This window comes from Anopheles marshallii, chromosome 3 (genome assembly GCF_943734725.1).
Source record: "Anopheles marshallii chromosome 3, idAnoMarsDA_429_01, whole genome shotgun sequence".
NCBI lineage: Eukaryota > Metazoa > Arthropoda > Insecta > Diptera > Culicidae > Anopheles > Anopheles marshallii.
The window spans coordinates 81,886,788-81,904,162 of NC_071327.1; the positions used below are offsets into that span (position 1 = coordinate 81,886,788).

Sequence of the window (17,375 nt, forward strand, 5' to 3'; positions counted from 1 at the left end):
GAGACGGTGAACTCGCCTGCAATTCCAATTATTTCATATGGATAAAATTGGATTCGGTGTAAAAGCAAAGGTTAGGCATTTGCAGACAAGGATGGGAAGCTTTCATTCTAGTCATATGGGAGTTTTTTTGTTTCATACGTCCTTGTGCTTCGCATACTATTTTATACCGCCCAGTTGTGCATTAGTTTTTTTTTAGCAACAAGTCTAGAAAGGTAGCGGGAGGTCAGATAAAGAGACTTTAATATGGAATCGATGGTACAAGAATGCAAAAAGTCGGAAGGTTACTTAATCGCAACCGAACGTGACGTGATGGTTATATTTATCAATCGTTCTATACAATAGAAAATTGTTAAATTTAAAGCAGGAATGCTAGTTGCTGGTGTCCAACATACGCGATCAAATTCAGTGGACATCAGGGTGTGAATGTTGTTGAAGGGATGAATGAATGAAACGTGATGTGATTTGGAAGAGAAAGGATTGGTTGGTAGAAAAGATGTGTAACCAGAATTGAATCTATCCGGCGGACAATGCAAAGCAAAAGCCCTGGTCTGGATCTAGATGCGTGTTAGTACATTAAGATGGACAGACAGACTTCTTAACTATTACCGTTGAACCGATTTCAGTTAATTTTATTGTGCTTTACAGAAAAAAAGTGCGTGTAGCGCATACATTTCCTCAAAAAACAAGGCACATTCACGAAAGATTTGCAGTTGTATTAAACTAGTTTCAATGCGCCATAGCCCTTAAAATCGAGGAATTCTCCGACTACAATTTAATGAAAGCTCCACATTGTCGTTTACGAAACCGATTATCAAACAAGCATTTAATGTTATCGTAAGCGAAAGTTTGTAGACCACGCGATTCACTTGATTATACACTTTTAATTTACCGCAACGTATCTCATGCAGATAACAATGAATGATTATAGGATGTTGTTTGTTTTGTAGATATTTGAATCATTATTAAACAATGTGTAAAGACTATAAGCGAAGTAGTGCTCCTTTGTGAGAAAAGCGGCACTATATGAAGCCGGCTTGAAAAAACAGCTACCCTCAAGTACGATAAATATCTGCGGCCGGGAAAACAAAATTGAATCAGTACCGTGAAGTTGTTGTACTGCTGCCATCCTCAGGCACCATGCGGGCAGGCAAATCATGAAACATAAAGACTTTCTTAGATGCAAATTGTTGCTATCACAAACATACATACACGCATATACATCCACATGAACGACAGAGAGAGAGCGAGAGAGAAAGAGAGAGAGCGCACTTAACTGCGACAAATGGTACAATCGTTGGTGTTTGATTTGAGCATATTATATGATAATACAAAACAAACGATAGAACCACCTGGAAACCGTACAGCAAAATTATGTATAGATCCGTATTCTATATGAAGACACGGCGGTGGATGTGTGGAAACATGATAGTGAGAAAATTATATACACTTGTGCACCGATGCAGACAAACACTACACCACACAATCACTCACATCTAACAACGTAGACAGAAAGGACATATTATATATACACCCCAACACTAAAACAAGGTACCATAAAAATATATACATAACTAATATATAATTATACATTCGTGTCAGAAGGAACTCCCATTTTATTAAAGTACGTGTAGGCGGAAGGAAGCACACAGAATTGTAGGGGGAATTGTAACTAATGCTTAGCAAAAACCTATTCAACCGTCAACGTCTTGCAATTCCCGCCAATCAAAAGGCCCATATCCTGCAACACCTATAGCTGTGAATGTTGGTTTTCTCTATTCAATCTCGATGAGTTAGCAACATTATGTTTCTCTGTCAAGTCTCCCTCCTGTGGGTTATCCTATTAATTTAGTTATATTTTACACTCAGTTGACTGAAATACACCGATTTGTGAGAGAATGTAGGGCTGCAATCAATAAATATTATCTTGGTGCGACATTATGAGGAGTTAACGCAGGAGCAGCAGTAACTCCACATTGGAAATGTCACCTGTACAGTGCAGTAATCTCTAACGTATGTGGATCTTTAAGGCATTGCACAATAAACAGGAAGAGATACATAATATTCATATTCATAGAAATCATACCATTTGCACGGTGTTTGTAAGCGATTTTTAGGTGTACTGAACAATATTGAGAAAGGAGAGCAGTGAGAATTGGTTGGTACATATTCGTTCAGCAAATCTTGAGCTACTAAACCAACCAACTAAAACTAAAGCAGTCAATCAGATTGTTTGACTGACTCGTGGGACCCCAAAATTTGAGTCTCCTCGCCGAGTAATTCCAATGTACATCACATTGTGAAGTTGTGAATAATCACTTCTCAAGGTATCTAAGTAGTCATAGCTTAGCAACGTCACGCCTAATGTCTGGCGCGAGTGCTTCTTCTGTTTACTAAACCGCGCATGAAGTCCCGTAGTTACTTTGCGTAACCCTGTAACCCCGGCGGAAGCCGAATCAACTAATCAGGGCCCACTCAAAGTGTACCATGAAACGATATCTCATTCAACGCCATTGATAACAAGAAACGTCATGTGCGGTGTAAACAAACCTGCCACCAGACTACCAGATTGCTTGCTTGCTTTGAGATGTGCTCTTCTGCCTTTCCGGCATAAATAGAACCGTCTCAGATAACGCTCATGTTCAGCTGTTCCACGCGTGGCAACGAAGTGCATTGCTGGACTACTTTGGTTCTATTAAGAGAGTGTGAGCGTGTGAATAGAATTTTGTATACAACACCATCATCATGGGGAAAGATCGTTGTCTGCACATCACCACTCTGCAAGCAAAGGACATCCGTTGGCCAACCTCACTGGGAGCACACGGCTCCGATGCGATGGTATGTGGAATGTAATGCGTAAAAACAAAGGTTCAGCGACACGTTATTCTTTCCTCCAGCACACGGATCCCGATTATTCCTGCGTTTATGTGACGATCGCAACAGCCGAGGGTCCTGTAGGGTATGGCATGACGTTTACACTTGGCCGTGGTACGGATATAGTGCTGCTCGCCGTCCGTGCCATGAGGCGTCTTGTCGAGGGTCGTACGACGGCTAGTATTTTCGAACGTTTCGGACAGTTTTGGCGTGAACTGACGAGCGATTCGCAGCTCCGTTGGGTAAGCAATCGCGTCCCCTCATGCAACTTAGTGGAACCGTTTTCATTTTACATCCCGCTCTGCAAACAGATCGGGCCGGAGAAAGGTGTGACGCATCTGGCGGTTGCCGCGATCATTAACGCGCTGTGGGACCTTTGGGGTCGTATGCGTAACGTTCCGGTGTGGCGTCTGCTGGCAGAAATGGAACCCGAGGTAAGTGCAAATATGTGTTTAAATAGTAAACGCTCACAACGCACTCGTATCATACAAACTAGTTTCAATTTATTTTACCTTAAAGGGGAGACATGGCGGTTCATACCGTTGGGGTCCCTTAACACTCTTGATACGTTTTGGACCGAACGTTACCGTCGTACAACTCAATTACCACACTAACATCCTTTATGCTAATTCTTCGCCAAACTGTTGAGCGTCTTGTGCGCTGATTCCTTCGGTTGAGAGTTTAAAAATCTAACAGAAAATTGCACAAAATCGTATGAAATCCATTGCCGGCGGTTTATTTCTAGCGCTCTGTACAAACAGAGGCCTATAAAATGTTTGTGGGCAAACAAGTGAACCGCTCAATTTAGCCTTCTTCGGAATATGTGTGGTTGTGGTGTGTATTGTAAGTTCGCTTAAATATCCATTTTTCGATTTTGCAATTAGTTTTCGTTAGATTAACCGTCCGTCTCTTGGTCTAAAGATACGTTAAAACAACACCTAGCAGGGATTATTCGTTAGCGCTGGCAAAACAAACCGAACAAATAATTTTGTATACCTGTTGTGTATATAAATCTGTAATCATTAATCAACAAAACCGCTCCCTAAACATTCACTTGCTCGTTAAGAATAGCAGGACACGCCGTCCTCGCGTTTACACCTTATGCCTTACGGCAATTCTAACAGATATTACAGTATCCTTTGCCTTCGTGCCAATCGACCTGCTCCAGTTGTTTAAGCTCGTCAGAAGAAACACAAAACATAAACCCTTCTCCTATCAAGCGCGTGAGTCAACGATGAGTTCTCGAGCGTTCGCTGAGGATGACGGGTGTTTTCCTTTTGCTGTGGCTGTGGCCTTTACGCGTGTGTATAATCTCCATCGTTTGTTTTCTGGTGCTTTCATAGCGCCAAGATACTAGATTCAACTAGCCTACCTATTTGCCACACATTCTCCAAATCTCCTGCAGCTTCTTTTCTTATTGCTATTAAAAACAATCTCCCTTTACAGACTACAGTATCATAACGTAATTTATCAAGCTCCTGTCAATCTGCGTTCCTTGTTCACGTGTAGTTCACGTGAATGTCGCGAAAAGTCGGAAAAGTTCCTTTTGTTTTAATTTTGGAGACTTTATTTTTGAAAAATAACAATCCAAACAGTATTTAGCTTTTGCGCAAAACGCTCTCTATGCAGTTAGGTAAAGAAAAGTGTAAGTGTGAACGAAAAATTTGTAACATATAAAACGGGATTTAAGGATAGGCAATAAATGATAAATGGCAAAAAAAATCCCACCGGAAGCTGTGTGTGGGACAAGCACAGAAGAGGTGAGGTGAGTGTGAGCCAGTACGATAAGCAAGAAGAGCTGGAAATAAGTTCCCAATGCTTCCTTCCGTCACCTCTTCAGCATACGGCCTGTCCAATACACCTCAAACCGAATCCGTATGCGCGTGTTATTTGTGTTAGTGATGATTAATATCTTCCGCAAGGCAGGAAGGTACCGTACTCTACTCGTCGTTTTCCTCATCTTCGTGCCGTTCCTGGCGTCTAGAACGCCGCCCAGCACCGGAGGCACTGTGACGATTGTTAGTCCCGGTTCTAGCTGCCGCTGCCACCAGCTCCTCTTCATCTTCTTCCTCTTCACCGTCCTCCTCACCTTCGCCATCATCGTACTCTTCGGGATCGGTGTCGAGGTCATCTCGATTGCCGCCTCTGTTACCGTTACTCGCGTAACGCCCAGCCGCACTACCGTTGTTGTTACTGTTCAGCGCCAATTGATGACTCATGGACGAGTTGTTCTTGTTCGATGGCTTCAGACAGGCCGGCCCGGCGAGCGAGCGCGGGAACCGCTGCAGGTATCGTTCCAGCCGCAGGAACTTGATCGACACTAGCCGATTGTCGAACCACCAGCCATTGATCTCGTCATGTACAATGCCGGCATCCTTCGCCGAGGCACATCGCACGTACACGCAGCAGCTACTTCGGTCGAGCTGAATGTCGTAGATCTTGCAACGACCGCCCAACTTCTCCAGAATAGCGTCCTGCACGATCGTCTTCAGGTTTGGATCGTTCACCTCGTACTTGTCGAACATTTGCCGAATCTTGAGGCAAGGTGTCGGCGGATCGTGTATCTTGTTGCTGTTGTCGAACGCTGGACCTTGCCACTTCTTGGCCGTGGTGCTACCGCCGGTAGACCCACCGCCCAACCGGGAAGATCCAGGGCTGCCCGCTGCTCCTCCGCTTACCAACGGCACACTATCGATCCAGCGCATTATCTTGAAGTCTTCGCCACCGATCGTTGCGACCTCGAATGCGATGCGACTTTCGTGCTGTTCTAAAAAGCCGAGCGCTTCGTTCCACGCCCATGTATGCTTACGCCGATTTGGCATCCCCAAAAGACGATCCCGCAGATGGTTGATAACAACGCCCGCCTGCTGCGCTGAGATCGTTCCATCCTTGTTCGCCGCCTCGGAAGCATTCGCTGCCGCCTGGCTAACCGCATGTATTATCTCACTGATTAATCGATTTACCTGATCACGGCGCTTCTGTTTCACGTACAGCACGAACTTCAGGAAGTAGTTGCCGGCGAACGCGAGAATCGCCACCAGCGCCAAACCACCAACGATCACGAAGAACTTCTGGAACTTGTTGTACAGCGTACACGTGAACGGTAGCTTCGGGCTGAGGATGGTGAAGTGATTCGAGCGCGTAGAACGCCTTTCCAGCACACCCTCGTACGTGATCGGCTCTCCGCCTGCATCGCAATGGTTAATGTGCCACTGAGGATTACGGTCGATGAGATATTCCATTGCGTGCAGGTGTCGCGATAGCTGCGGTATCAGAACGGACGGTGAGTGCTCCTTGGCATATTTGAGGACCTCTCCGGCGGACATTAGTCCGGAAACGGGTGCTTTATCGTCCCGTCGGCAATGATGCTGTTCGACGCGTGCCTTCAGTTCGCTGCCGATTAGCTTCAGTAGCTCCAAGGCAGGTTCAACGTCCGTGGCAAAGACGCAGCTGGTGGCAGCCAGCCCATGGACGTCATCCTCGCATACTTCGTACCGCGTGTCGATAGAGTTTAACGTACTGGCTAGATCGGTGCTGATGGTCAAGTACATGAATATCACCGAAAAGAGAAACACGCCCAACAGGCCCAGCAGCGCACAGGGGATGAACGTTTGTTTGAAGCCGTAATGCTCGTCCAATCGAGTGATGAAGTTGCCTATCGCTACGCGGAACGGGATGCCGGGCGGTTCCGGTGCAGGTTGTGCGTGAGTTACAATATCGTTTTCGTTGAACTCATTCGTCCCCGACAGGCGGCTGTATCGCTGGCGGATGTGATTGCCAGCGATTATCGAACCAGAGTTACCCAAAGGCGATGACGCCGTACCCGGCGTGCTTTTACTGTTCAACGGATGCGGATGACTTGAGCGCATCGGATGGTGAAGAATTCCTCCTCCTCCTCCACCAGTTGCCGATGGTAGTTGCTGATGGTTCGTTCGTATCGAATGCAGATGACTGGAAGCGGCACTGTATCGTTGAGAGGGCGGCATGTTGTTATTCATACTCCGGCGTCCTATGATGCCACCGATGGCACTATTGTAGTTCTCCTGGGAAACCGTTTCCCCACGCAGCTGCATCAATCGCTTGGTGTACTCGCTCACGTACGGCAAATCACCCGTACCGCCACCGTTCGAACCGTTGGAGTCGTTCAGTAGACCACTCCCACCACCGCTGCTATTATTGTCCGCACTACCACCGATGTTGCTGTACATGCTGCTGTTGGCAGACGGCGGTGTTATGTTGCCGGTTGCTAGAGACGTCTTCCGGAACAGCGAACTGTGCGAAGTAGGCGTCAACGATGTACTGCCTAAAATAAGATTACACATGTTTTGTCACATTCACACACAAAATACTTGAGACCGAGTCCTTACCAATGCTCCGTAAGAATGCTTCCTTACCACCTCTCGCACCCGTATGTAGCGTTGGTATATAGTCCTCCTCTTCGCTGTCATGCACGATCAGCGGCGAGATGTATACTGTGCTGCCAACGGGCGACGAATGGGATGAGTTCTTATTGCTACGATGATGATTGGGTCCGGCACCGTTCGCTCCTACAAAACTATTATTGCTACTGCTGCTAACACTATGCGGCGTAGACGCTGATGATGCTACTGATGATATGCTTATTGGGACGCGCGTCATACTCGACCGGACGACGTTCGTCGGCGGAGGTGGAGGCATCGATACGGAACTTCCCACTCCCGCCGGAGCTGCTACGGTAGCTCGTTGACTTCGCACCGTGTTGGCGGCATACATTTTACGCTGTGCGGCGGTCGCAGTCTTCCGCCCATCGTTACCGTCCGATTCCTCCCCAGAACTGTAACGTGCCGCTTTCGAAGATTCCCGGCGCAGCTTCTGATTCTCGGAATCGATATGGTGGCGAAGCTTTTTGATCAATATTTTGCGCGTGGTCGTCGTTACCGGAAGGTTCGGAAAGCCGTATTGCACCAGTCGAAGCCGCAGCTCGTCGTCGGCGAGCTGGTCCAGATTGTCCATGATGCGGCGCGGGTTAGGTTGTGTATTGCGTTTCTCCTCCGCTACCCAGGAGTGGGTGGGTGTTGATTTTTCACTACGAAAATTCGCGGGACGCTGCTGCTCCCACGGGTTCCCTACTCCTGTGATGTGTTTTACCGCTCACTTTTCCCGGCCTGACCACGGTACGGGACGGAACGACACGTAAAATACACACGTTAATGCGACAAAAACACGAGAAAAGGGCAATTTTTGGGGTAAAACTTGTTGCTTACAGAAAAATCCAAATCGCGTATGTAAATGGACAAAAAACTTTGACAAGCAGGCAAAATGACAACTGTCATTGCTAGCATTGTGACCGATTGATATTCCCATAGTGAGTGTTGGTGGAAAAGCGGTAAAAAATTCCCAACAGTTCCCAACAAAAACGAATGTAACTTTTTTGTCCAATTTATCGCAATTGCAGCCCTCTGGTGCTTGTTCGTTATTTTTGTGTCCGTTGATGGTGAGGAAGTGATTTTTTTTGTTATTTCTCTGCAGGAGTTGGTTTCAACGATAGATTTTCGATACATTGAAGATGTCATCACTCCTGAGGAGGCAGTTGCTCTGCTGCGTGAAACGAAAGCAACCCGGGGCGAACGCATCCAGCATCTTCTTAAAACCGGATACCCAGCGTACACAACTCAAATAGGTAAAATGTTACAAACTTTCTTATGACAAAGAGTTACGACAACTGCTGAAATTTTCCCCAGGATGGCTTGGATATAGTGATGAAACGATCCGTGAGCTCTGCAGGAAGTATCTTGCAGCGGGTTTCAAGGCTTTCAAGATGAAAGTGGGCCAAGATTTGCAGAACGATATAGAACGGTGTAAGCTGGTGCGGGAAGAAATCGGATGGGATAACCAGTTTGTGAGTAGATTTTGCTAGGAATGTTTCAAACCACAGAATGCGTCATGTTTCTTTTTATACTTGCAGATGATTGATGCTAATCAAACTTGGAATGTCCCAACTGCCATCGAATGGGTTAAAACGTTGAAAGATTTTAAACCGCTGTGGATCGAGGAACCAACCTCCCCGGATGATGTGCTGGGTCATGCCAAAATTGCTGCAGCATTAAGGTACAAATTATCGTAAAATTGAAGCAAAATTGATTATATTAAAAAAGCAACTGTTGTAATCTTCTCAGGGAGTATTCTATCGGTGTAGCTACCGGAGAGATGTGTGCCAATCGTGTCATGTTCAAGCAATTCATGCAGGCAAATGCTTTCGAGTTTTGTCAAATAGATTCAGCTCGCATCGGAGGAGTAAACGAGATACTGGCCGTATATTTGATGGCCAAAAAGCTCGAAAGTAATTACAGGCATGTAGGATTTCACATGTGGCTGCTTTATTACATAATTTCTGTTTCAGTGAAAGTATGCCCTCATGCTGGTGGTGTCGGACTGTGCGAAATGGTACAACATTTGCAAATGTGGGATTACTGTTCTGTTTCGTGTACGATGGAAGAACGTATGGTGGAGTTTGTCGATCAGCAACACGACCAATTTGTATACCCGGCAAAGATAAATGAAAACGCATGCTACGTAGCTCCAAGCATGCCGGGGTACTCTACAGAGCTGAAGGAAGAAGCCATTGCGCAGTTTGAATATCCTCACGGAACAGAGTGGAAACGCATGTTTGGTGAAGGAATTTTTACTCAAGAAAATTACTGAGCCACCGCAGTTCGATAAGAAAGTTGTAAACAATTTCTAAAATTTACCCGTAGCTATCCCTGTTTCTCACAGAGAATTATTTTATTCGATCAATTCACAAGCCAATGCAAATGGTTACAATTGTCAACTGTTTTCTTCCAACAACATTCATTTTGAATTTAAACTCAAACAAATGAAAGAAATCCAAAACATAGCCCAAGCGTAACATTTAGATGCAGATTTTATCTTTTGAAAAGTGCAACTCTTTTTTTTTTAGTTGTTTAAAAAAGGTCTTAAATAATTTCAAAAAGCATTCAAATGTAGTGTTTGTGCTTGGAAAAACGAGTGCTTTTGTAGTGTTTCGTCGATGGACATTTGTAAAGCTCCGCGAGTTGGGAAAGAAATGACAAAACAAAAAACCGCCAAAACCGTATTTATTATTACGCGCGCTACGTTAACATACGCAAGTAGAATTCGGTAAGGTTTTCGTGTTTTTAAGTGGTAAAATATCTGCGTTTTTAGTTCATTATGCCCTTTAAACGATCTCCAATGCGCTATGCGCATATTATGGGCTACACAACCGTAATTTACCAGGAGGATGGAGAGTAAGTACGACTGTTGCCTCTTTCATGGAGAGAAACACGCGAATTTCCATGCGAATAAAAGTGCAAATTCTCCATGCTTTCAGGTGCATCATTAGTGTAGGATACGATGGAGATATCCGGATCTGGAATGGAATTGGTGATGATGATCCACCTACTATCTGCGTTGGGGAACATGCTTGGGCAGTGCAACAGTACGGTGAACGAGTGCTTATTGCCACGGATCTGAACACAGTACAAGCTTACAAATATCCGTCCCTGGATAAGGATGGTATTGAATTTCGTTTTACTGCTCATGTGACCTGTCTGGCCAAGAATAAGCGGGTATGGAATGGGTCTGTGTAAAATGAGGCGCACACAACATTACTATCTTTACGTTAACGTTTACAGTTCATTGTGGCCGGTTCCGAGGATGCAACGATCAAAGTGTTATCGCTAGATAATGGAGAACAGTTTGAGCTGGAGAATCTGGGTGGTCCAGTGTTGAGCATTGATGTGAGCAAACGCGATCTGCTAGCGGCCAGTATCGGTGATGGCAAGATTTATATCTGGGACATGAAGACCAAGGAGCTGAAAAAGACCATAGAAGGATTGCCAAAGGAGAAGAGTTTTGAGGCCGTTATGCATTTTTGTAAGTATTATTTCTTATTGTTATGAGTACTGCGGTTACTGATGACTTTAATGTTCTTCCACAGCTTCTCCCTCATTCGAACCTAAAACCGGTGCCCTACTTGCTTATCCGATTGAAAAGGAAGTCATCATAGTGAACACGACCAGCTGGGAGGTGGTTAAGAAATACGTCCATCCGAAACTTTCCTCCAAGCTGACTGTGTGTCGTTTTTCTCCCATGGGGGACTATATAGCGGCTGGAAGCGCTAAGGGGACCATTTGCATTTGGGACTGTGAAACGGACAATCCCATAGACGGTGAAAATCCATTCGAAGCAAACCCAATCACGAAGGTGGTTTGGAATCCCAAGAATAATGGCGAGCTTGCTATTTCGGACGGAAATGGCCAGGTAGGCACGGTTTCGGACATTTTTATCGAGACCGGCGAAGACGACGCCGACGGTGAAGATATCGTACTGCTAGCTGAGAAGGAAGCTGAAAATGATGATGGGGGGTTCGATGATATTTTCGCCGCATGTAAGGAAGGTTTAAAACAGTACTGAGGAGTTATTCGCTCATAAGTGTACTTCTATTTTCAGATACCAAACCGGATGAGAAGACAGAATCAAACGCAAATAAACGTAAGGATGATGAAAGGTAATATTGAGAAGAAGCTTATTTGGATATGTTTCTACTTCTAGCCTCTAAACCGGATGAAATAGACAGTGACAACGAAGACTCGGATGACGCATCGAATGAAAACTGTATCGAGCTGGAAAAGCTAAAATCTCAGATTATGGGTCCAACCCAGAAATCGGGCGGTCCTATGTCCGATGCGGGTTATGACGACGATGATGATCGTGGAACGATGGTCAGCGAGCGAGTGGTGGTGCCAAAGTCCTACTATCAGCAGCCCCCATTTCAGCCCGGTTCCACACCGCACTCGCTGGAGCATTGCTATCTGGTGTACAATCACGTCGGAATCGTGCGACGACATGCGACCGATAAGGAGAACTCGATTGAGGTGGAGTTTCACGATTCCCAGCAACACCATGGCATTCATTTGAACAACTTCCTCAACCACACGATGGCAGGACTGAGCGAAACAGTACTAGCCATGGCTTGCCCAAACGAAGATGGAAACCCGAGCAAAATCGTGTGCATTAATCAGTCCGCGTTTGGAAAGCGCGAGTGGACCTACACGATGCCGCGATGCGAGGAAGTCATAGCTGTGACCGCAGCGGATAAGATCGTCGTCGTTGCCACGGACAGTCGATTGCTGCGTGTGTTTACGATGCGCGGAACCCAGCGGGAAGTGATTTCGGTGGCGGGACCAATAATTGCACTTGCCGCATACGGCGATCACTTTCTAGTGGCGTATCACAATGCTCCGGCCAACGAGGATCAGCAAATCAGTTTGATGGTTGTAACATGCGTGAACTTTAAGTTGCGCTGTCGTGAAGTGCGCGTTCCTCTATCACCTGGGTCAGAGTTGAAATGGTTAGGCTATTCGGACCGAGGATCGCCCGTAGTCTACGATAGTGCGGGCGTGCTCAATATGTACCATGCAACGTACAACCTTTGGTTCCCGATCTACAATGCTGACAATATGGTAGGTTGTAAGACTGCCGGTTGTATGTTGGAAAGTAATCTTACATCGCATCATATATTTTCATCTTCAGGCAACGAAACAAGCTTCAGACAATTTATTCATCATCAAAGTTTCGGAATCGACACAGGACGTGCAGCTGGTGTTGTGCCGTGGTGCAAAGTACCCACTAACCACCCCCAAACCTGTCCCGATTAATGTGAGCATCAGTCTTCCAATGTGTGATCCAGAAAGCGAGAAGGATCGTCTGGAGGATGATCTAGTGCGTTCGCTGTACCTCAAAGTTGACGATACCGATAAGCTGATGAAAGAAACGGCCGTGAAACTATTTGCGGTAAATGTGCTCACCATTTTTGCTAGTGGTAATATGAGAGACGAAAAACATTAAATCTTATGCTTATTTTGAACAGCTGGCCTGCAAAAATGAGTCTGAACAGCGTGCGAAGGAGTTGGTGGAAACGATTGCCTCGAGCCAGCTGATTCCGCTGGTGATTAAGTATGCGACCAAGATTCGTCGGTATCATTTGGCAGATAGTTTAGCACCCTTGTTGCCCACCTTCCAGGAGCTGGTAAGTGGCTAGTAAAAGCTATAAGCTATAAGTTTAGTCGAACAGTTCGAGACGAAGACTTTCAAACGATATCTTACTTCAGTACAATAGTTTAATAGTGCCGATAAAAATTGATTTAATGTGGTCAGTTTTATTTATTATGCTTTTTATTTAACTTTGTTGTAAAACTGTACCATATTTGGCCGATTGACGGGAAGTTGTTGGATTTTACGCAAGTACTTGTAAGCAATAAACTCTCTCAAGAGTTTGTTGTATACAATCGTGAGAGCGAATGACGCGCAAGCAAGCGTGTGATTGGCCGTGTGTTGAAGTAGGGTGTTTGTGCGAGAGGAAAGCAAGCCTTCGATAGCTCAGTTGGTAGAGCGGTGGACTGTAGAGCGAGTCGAGTGCGATAGTAATCCATAGGTCACTGGTTCAAATCCGGTTCGAAGGATGGAGAAGTTCTTTTTTGTTGTGGCGAAGGAAGGATGGAGAATGGTTTTTTGTTATGACAGTTTACTCTACCTCAAAGCATATTTTTTATTCATATTATCTTATTTCTATATTAAGACAGCTTCTTCTGCTTGTATTTCCTTGACCTTGATAATACACCGACCTTTGGTAATGTGTTTAATTTTTTTACCCGGTGTGTAGGAAATGCAGGAGGAAAAATTGGAACAGGAAAGCGTCCGAGAAAATGCGGCCATCGTAAACGAACTGCAGCACATCAATCTTGCGGCGATCACCAAGAAAGATAGCACACCGAAAATAGTAAGTAGAGCTCAGTTGTCCTCTTTTAAGTGGTCCCACACTGGCACACGGATGGCGATGTGCCAGCTGGTGCTAGTGTTCACATTGCTCTGGCTTTGGGAGTTATATTTCATGTTTATGCTTTCGCCTCCTCGATGAACGTTTCTCCTTTCGCTTCCTCTGCACATCAGAAACCGCTTCCAGTTGGCACGAAAAAGCCGAACAATCCGTTCCGAAAATCGACGGCAGCCGGGAACGAGGGTGGTATATCGTCACCCGCATCGAGCTCGAGCCATAACGGTGCCAACAGCAGCAGTAATCCGTTGGAGCATTTGACCGGCAAAGCGATTGGGTTTTCAGCCTCCCGCAACAGCAGCAGCGGCAGCAAGCTGACGGTTGCAGGTTCAAGCGATGGCGGACAGGATGAAAATCGTCCACAGAACAGTGGCAGTACTACGCCCGTCGGTGGCATGAAGTTTCTGCCCTGGTTCGAGCTTAACCGAGATGAATTGCGGAGACAGCATCCGGAAGCGGCCGAGGCGGAACTCATCAAAATTGGTATGCGTGAGTTCAAGACACAGCAGTCGAAAGGTCAACCGAGCACATCAACCGCGGAAAGTGGAACGCCGAAACGGAAACTGGAACAGAACGATCAACCAGAAACTGGTGTGTCGAAATTGGCAAAGTTTGGGTTCGTAAAGAATGGTTAGGAAAGCCCCCAAACGATGGACAAACGATGGAGACATGATGGATGATAAGATTGTGCTTGTTACTGCACGCAACTACACTCGTAAGCACTAAAAGTACTGAAACACGACAGAAACACGATATATTTTTTAAACCATTACTTTGTAGTCTAATCGAATCGTTGCATCGTTTAGAAGCAATCAGAAAGAACGTCCGGAATGATTGGCGCATCGTTATCCTCAAGGACATTACTATCGAACAGCAGTTCGACAGGCTTGAGGGGAGTCGATCGGGGTTAGCGAATAGACAAGATGAAGCGCGCTCGCTATAATCGATGTCAGTGCCCATTAGTATGTGCATTGTTGTTTCCGGGGCAGTCACGGGCACTCAATCATCGGCAGAGTCCATGGTCTGCCGCAAAGTGAACATATTTGGAAAAGGAGGGCCTAGATTCCTGCACGTGACGGAACGTGCACGACGTGTGCGTTTATGCATCTCATGGGGTTTTAACACTTTGTGGCATCCCCGGAAATGATTTTTGGGAACCGTTTTCCACAACCATTCGTCACGGCGAGCGGGACATTTGTGGCAAGCGTCAAAATCGATCATGTCAATTATGAAGTGTCGGCTCATCGTAACCACCGGGTTCATCCCTTCCGGCGCTTCATCTAATTGCCAATCGACAGATCAATCGATTGTGGTGCTGATTGGCTGATGGGAAAACTCATTCATCACCAGAGCAAAGAGAGCAAACGTTGTAACCGTTTCCGGTGTTCAGTGGAACCTCTTGAAAGGGTTCTCTAACCCTCTGTTCGGAGATTCGTTCCAACGCAAGGACATGTTCTCTTGAAGAGCTGCGTGTCCTGTTTGGAAATACAAACGCATGTCATGTACTGTGTACGTGTCATGTATTGAAATCCACGCTCTAAAGCGATTGAGAAAAGGATATGGTCCCCTGGAGTACAACTTTACGCACGATACGCTTCATAATCGATGATGCCTTTTACATTTGCATTCATTACCATTAACCCTCCCGTACGTACCTGAGGCTTTGGAACGTTTCGCTAAAAACAAGTTGAATTAATCGCGATGAAAGGAACATTAATCGTTTCCGGATGTCTGGGGAAAAAAGACACAAAGTGTCCCTGTTTTACACGTTATTTTGAGTTTGTTTTTATGGTATTCAAGTCGTTTCTGGAACGGAACGGAACGGAGTATTCGATCGTTGATGTGGTGTGTACGCACTTCAATTAATTTGACTGGCGGACAACTGCGGCACTAGCGCATGAACATTTACAAGTGTTTTTTTTTGTTGCTTTTCGTACATAGCAGTAAACAGGCTTTTCCATTAATGACCCACACAGATGGGACGTTCTCAGAGAAGTGTTGCTAGTAATTAATGATTAACTTTTATTCCAAACTCATGTGGATGTGAATTGATTAATTGTCCCCATCCGTGGTGACATATTGTATATGTTTGTACATTTAAATTGTTTAACTATTTGTGGCTCTTCCGATAAACAATCAACGATGAAGGATCAAAGTTCCGCACAAACCTCTCAACGGATCCAACGTTCTACTACTACGATGCCGCAGTGTGTGAATGTTAGTAGTTAAATAGTTGCCATAGAAACGCCGCGACACATGCAAGAAAGCATCAATCCAAGAAGATACTGCTCGGTGACAAGCGGTTGAATATTCGCACACCGAATTACGACACTCCCATAGTCGGACGCGTGTGACCGAACCGCTTGTCATATTCCCGTGCGAACCGAGAGTGGATCAACTATGGATCAGCAACTCAACTGCATTTGATTGCACCAGAACGAACGGAGTAAGTGTATCTTCTTTTCCCATTCCACTCCGAAGTGAATCTGTTCGTGTGTGTGTGTGTGTGTGTGTGTGTGTGTGCGCGCATGCTTTTCCCTTTCTAATCCCTTCGTACCTTATTTTCATGCACTGTGGTTGTAAAAAAATACGATAAGGCGCAGAAGTTTTCCCACCCGAAATCTGGGAATCAGAAAACATTCCTCTGGGAACGGAACGGGCCATCTTGCAGTGTGAGTGAGCGTGTGTGCGTTTTTTTATTTCTCGGGTACTGTATGCGAAATCGAAAATTGATGGCGTTATCCGTTGATTGACATCGTTTCGGTTGGTGAGTGTGTGTGAGTTGGCGGCGAGCTGAATAGCTCACTTCCGTGTATTCGTCGCTCATTATGGAAGCAAGTGAGAACGCGTGTACGCATCCATCAAAACCCATTACCACACTACCGTGCGAAGTGGTTTGGGAAAAGTAAACAAGAAACAATCAGGCGCGAGTGCTTTCCGTGGGCACGATGTAGAAAAAGCACTAGGCATGTTGTATGATCGTAGTGACGCAGCAGAACAAGTGAGAACGCGGCAATCATTGGGTGTGTAATCATCCCCGACTGGGTGTTAATATCACTTTCATTCCCCTTTATGCCGATAGAAGGGGGCACGCAATCAACGGCGAGCCTGCAAAGGGTACGTGTTGTTGCGCGTTTTGTGTGTTTGTGTGGAAAATTCTAAGTGAAGTTCTCGCTCACGCTCGAGATCGCGATGAGGATCGTGGCCACAAAACAAGTGCTACGGAGCGGGAACGCCACCACGGACGCCGCTGTTCACGTGGGATCCATTTGTTGTTCGGGTGAGTAGCCGTGGGAGAGTTCGATTTGCTGGGAATGTTCTTAACAACAATTTCCTCCTCAAAATTCCTCTTCGCCCACAGACACTTGGCGCGTTTGCGGTGGTTGGGTTTATTTTTATTTATCTAGATTGTAGGTTCCTTCTGCGTGTGGGAAATTAGAGAAAATTAGAGAACGACCCAAAAGAGGGGTCAGCCGGTCGGCTGTTCCTGCATCGTTATCAGAACTCGGTGGGAAGCTCTTTGGATCGTGAAGTATGCCGGTGTAAAAGGAAATATGTGTGGCATTTAAATGTCCACCTGTGGAAGGGTTTTGATTCGCAGTTAAATTTGGCTTCCGAATCGATTCGGAGAAAAACTGGCCAGAATGGGGAT

At 45.7% G+C, this 17,375-nt stretch overlaps 3 protein-coding genes and 1 non-coding gene across 4 annotated transcripts; 3 read left to right on the forward strand and 1 right to left on the reverse strand.

The window, feature by feature from the left end:
- The first annotated feature begins 2,742 nt into the window (after nt 1–2,742).
- On the forward strand, nt 2,743–9,552 carry LOC128711243 (mitochondrial enolase superfamily member 1-like). Its single transcript, XM_053806109.1, has 8 exons — nt 2,743–2,835; nt 2,895–3,113; nt 3,183–3,305; nt 8,380–8,530; nt 8,592–8,749; nt 8,816–8,958; nt 9,027–9,190; nt 9,251–9,552. Exons 1-8 carry the CDS (start codon nt 2,743–2,745, stop codon nt 9,550–9,552), a joined length of 1,353 nt encoding a protein of 450 aa, XP_053662084.1.
- On the reverse strand, nt 4,812–7,863 carry LOC128711241 (uncharacterized). Its single transcript, XM_053806108.1, has 2 exons — nt 7,239–7,863; nt 4,812–7,174 (listed from the first exon to the last, which is right to left on the reverse strand). The coding sequence occupies exons 1-2, from the start codon at nt 7,861–7,863 to the stop codon at nt 4,812–4,814; spliced, it is 2,988 nt and encodes a 995-aa protein (XP_053662083.1).
- A 507-nt stretch (nt 9,553–10,059) lies between the features above and the next one.
- LOC128712530 (WD repeat and HMG-box DNA-binding protein 1) lies at nt 10,060–14,358 on the forward strand. Its single transcript, XM_053807423.1, has 10 exons — nt 10,060–10,136; nt 10,220–10,457; nt 10,524–10,764; nt 10,829–11,278; nt 11,341–11,382; nt 11,443–12,353; nt 12,424–12,684; nt 12,761–12,919; nt 13,553–13,669; nt 13,840–14,358. Exons 1-10 carry the CDS (start codon nt 10,060–10,062, stop codon nt 14,356–14,358), a joined length of 3,015 nt encoding a protein of 1,004 aa, XP_053663398.1.
- Nucleotides 13,259–13,352, forward strand: Trnay-gua (transfer RNA tyrosine (anticodon GUA)). The gene is made up of 2 exons: nt 13,259–13,295; nt 13,317–13,352. It is a non-coding gene; the product is annotated as a tRNA-Tyr (tRNA).
- Nucleotides 14,359–17,375: the final 3,017 nt, after the last annotated feature.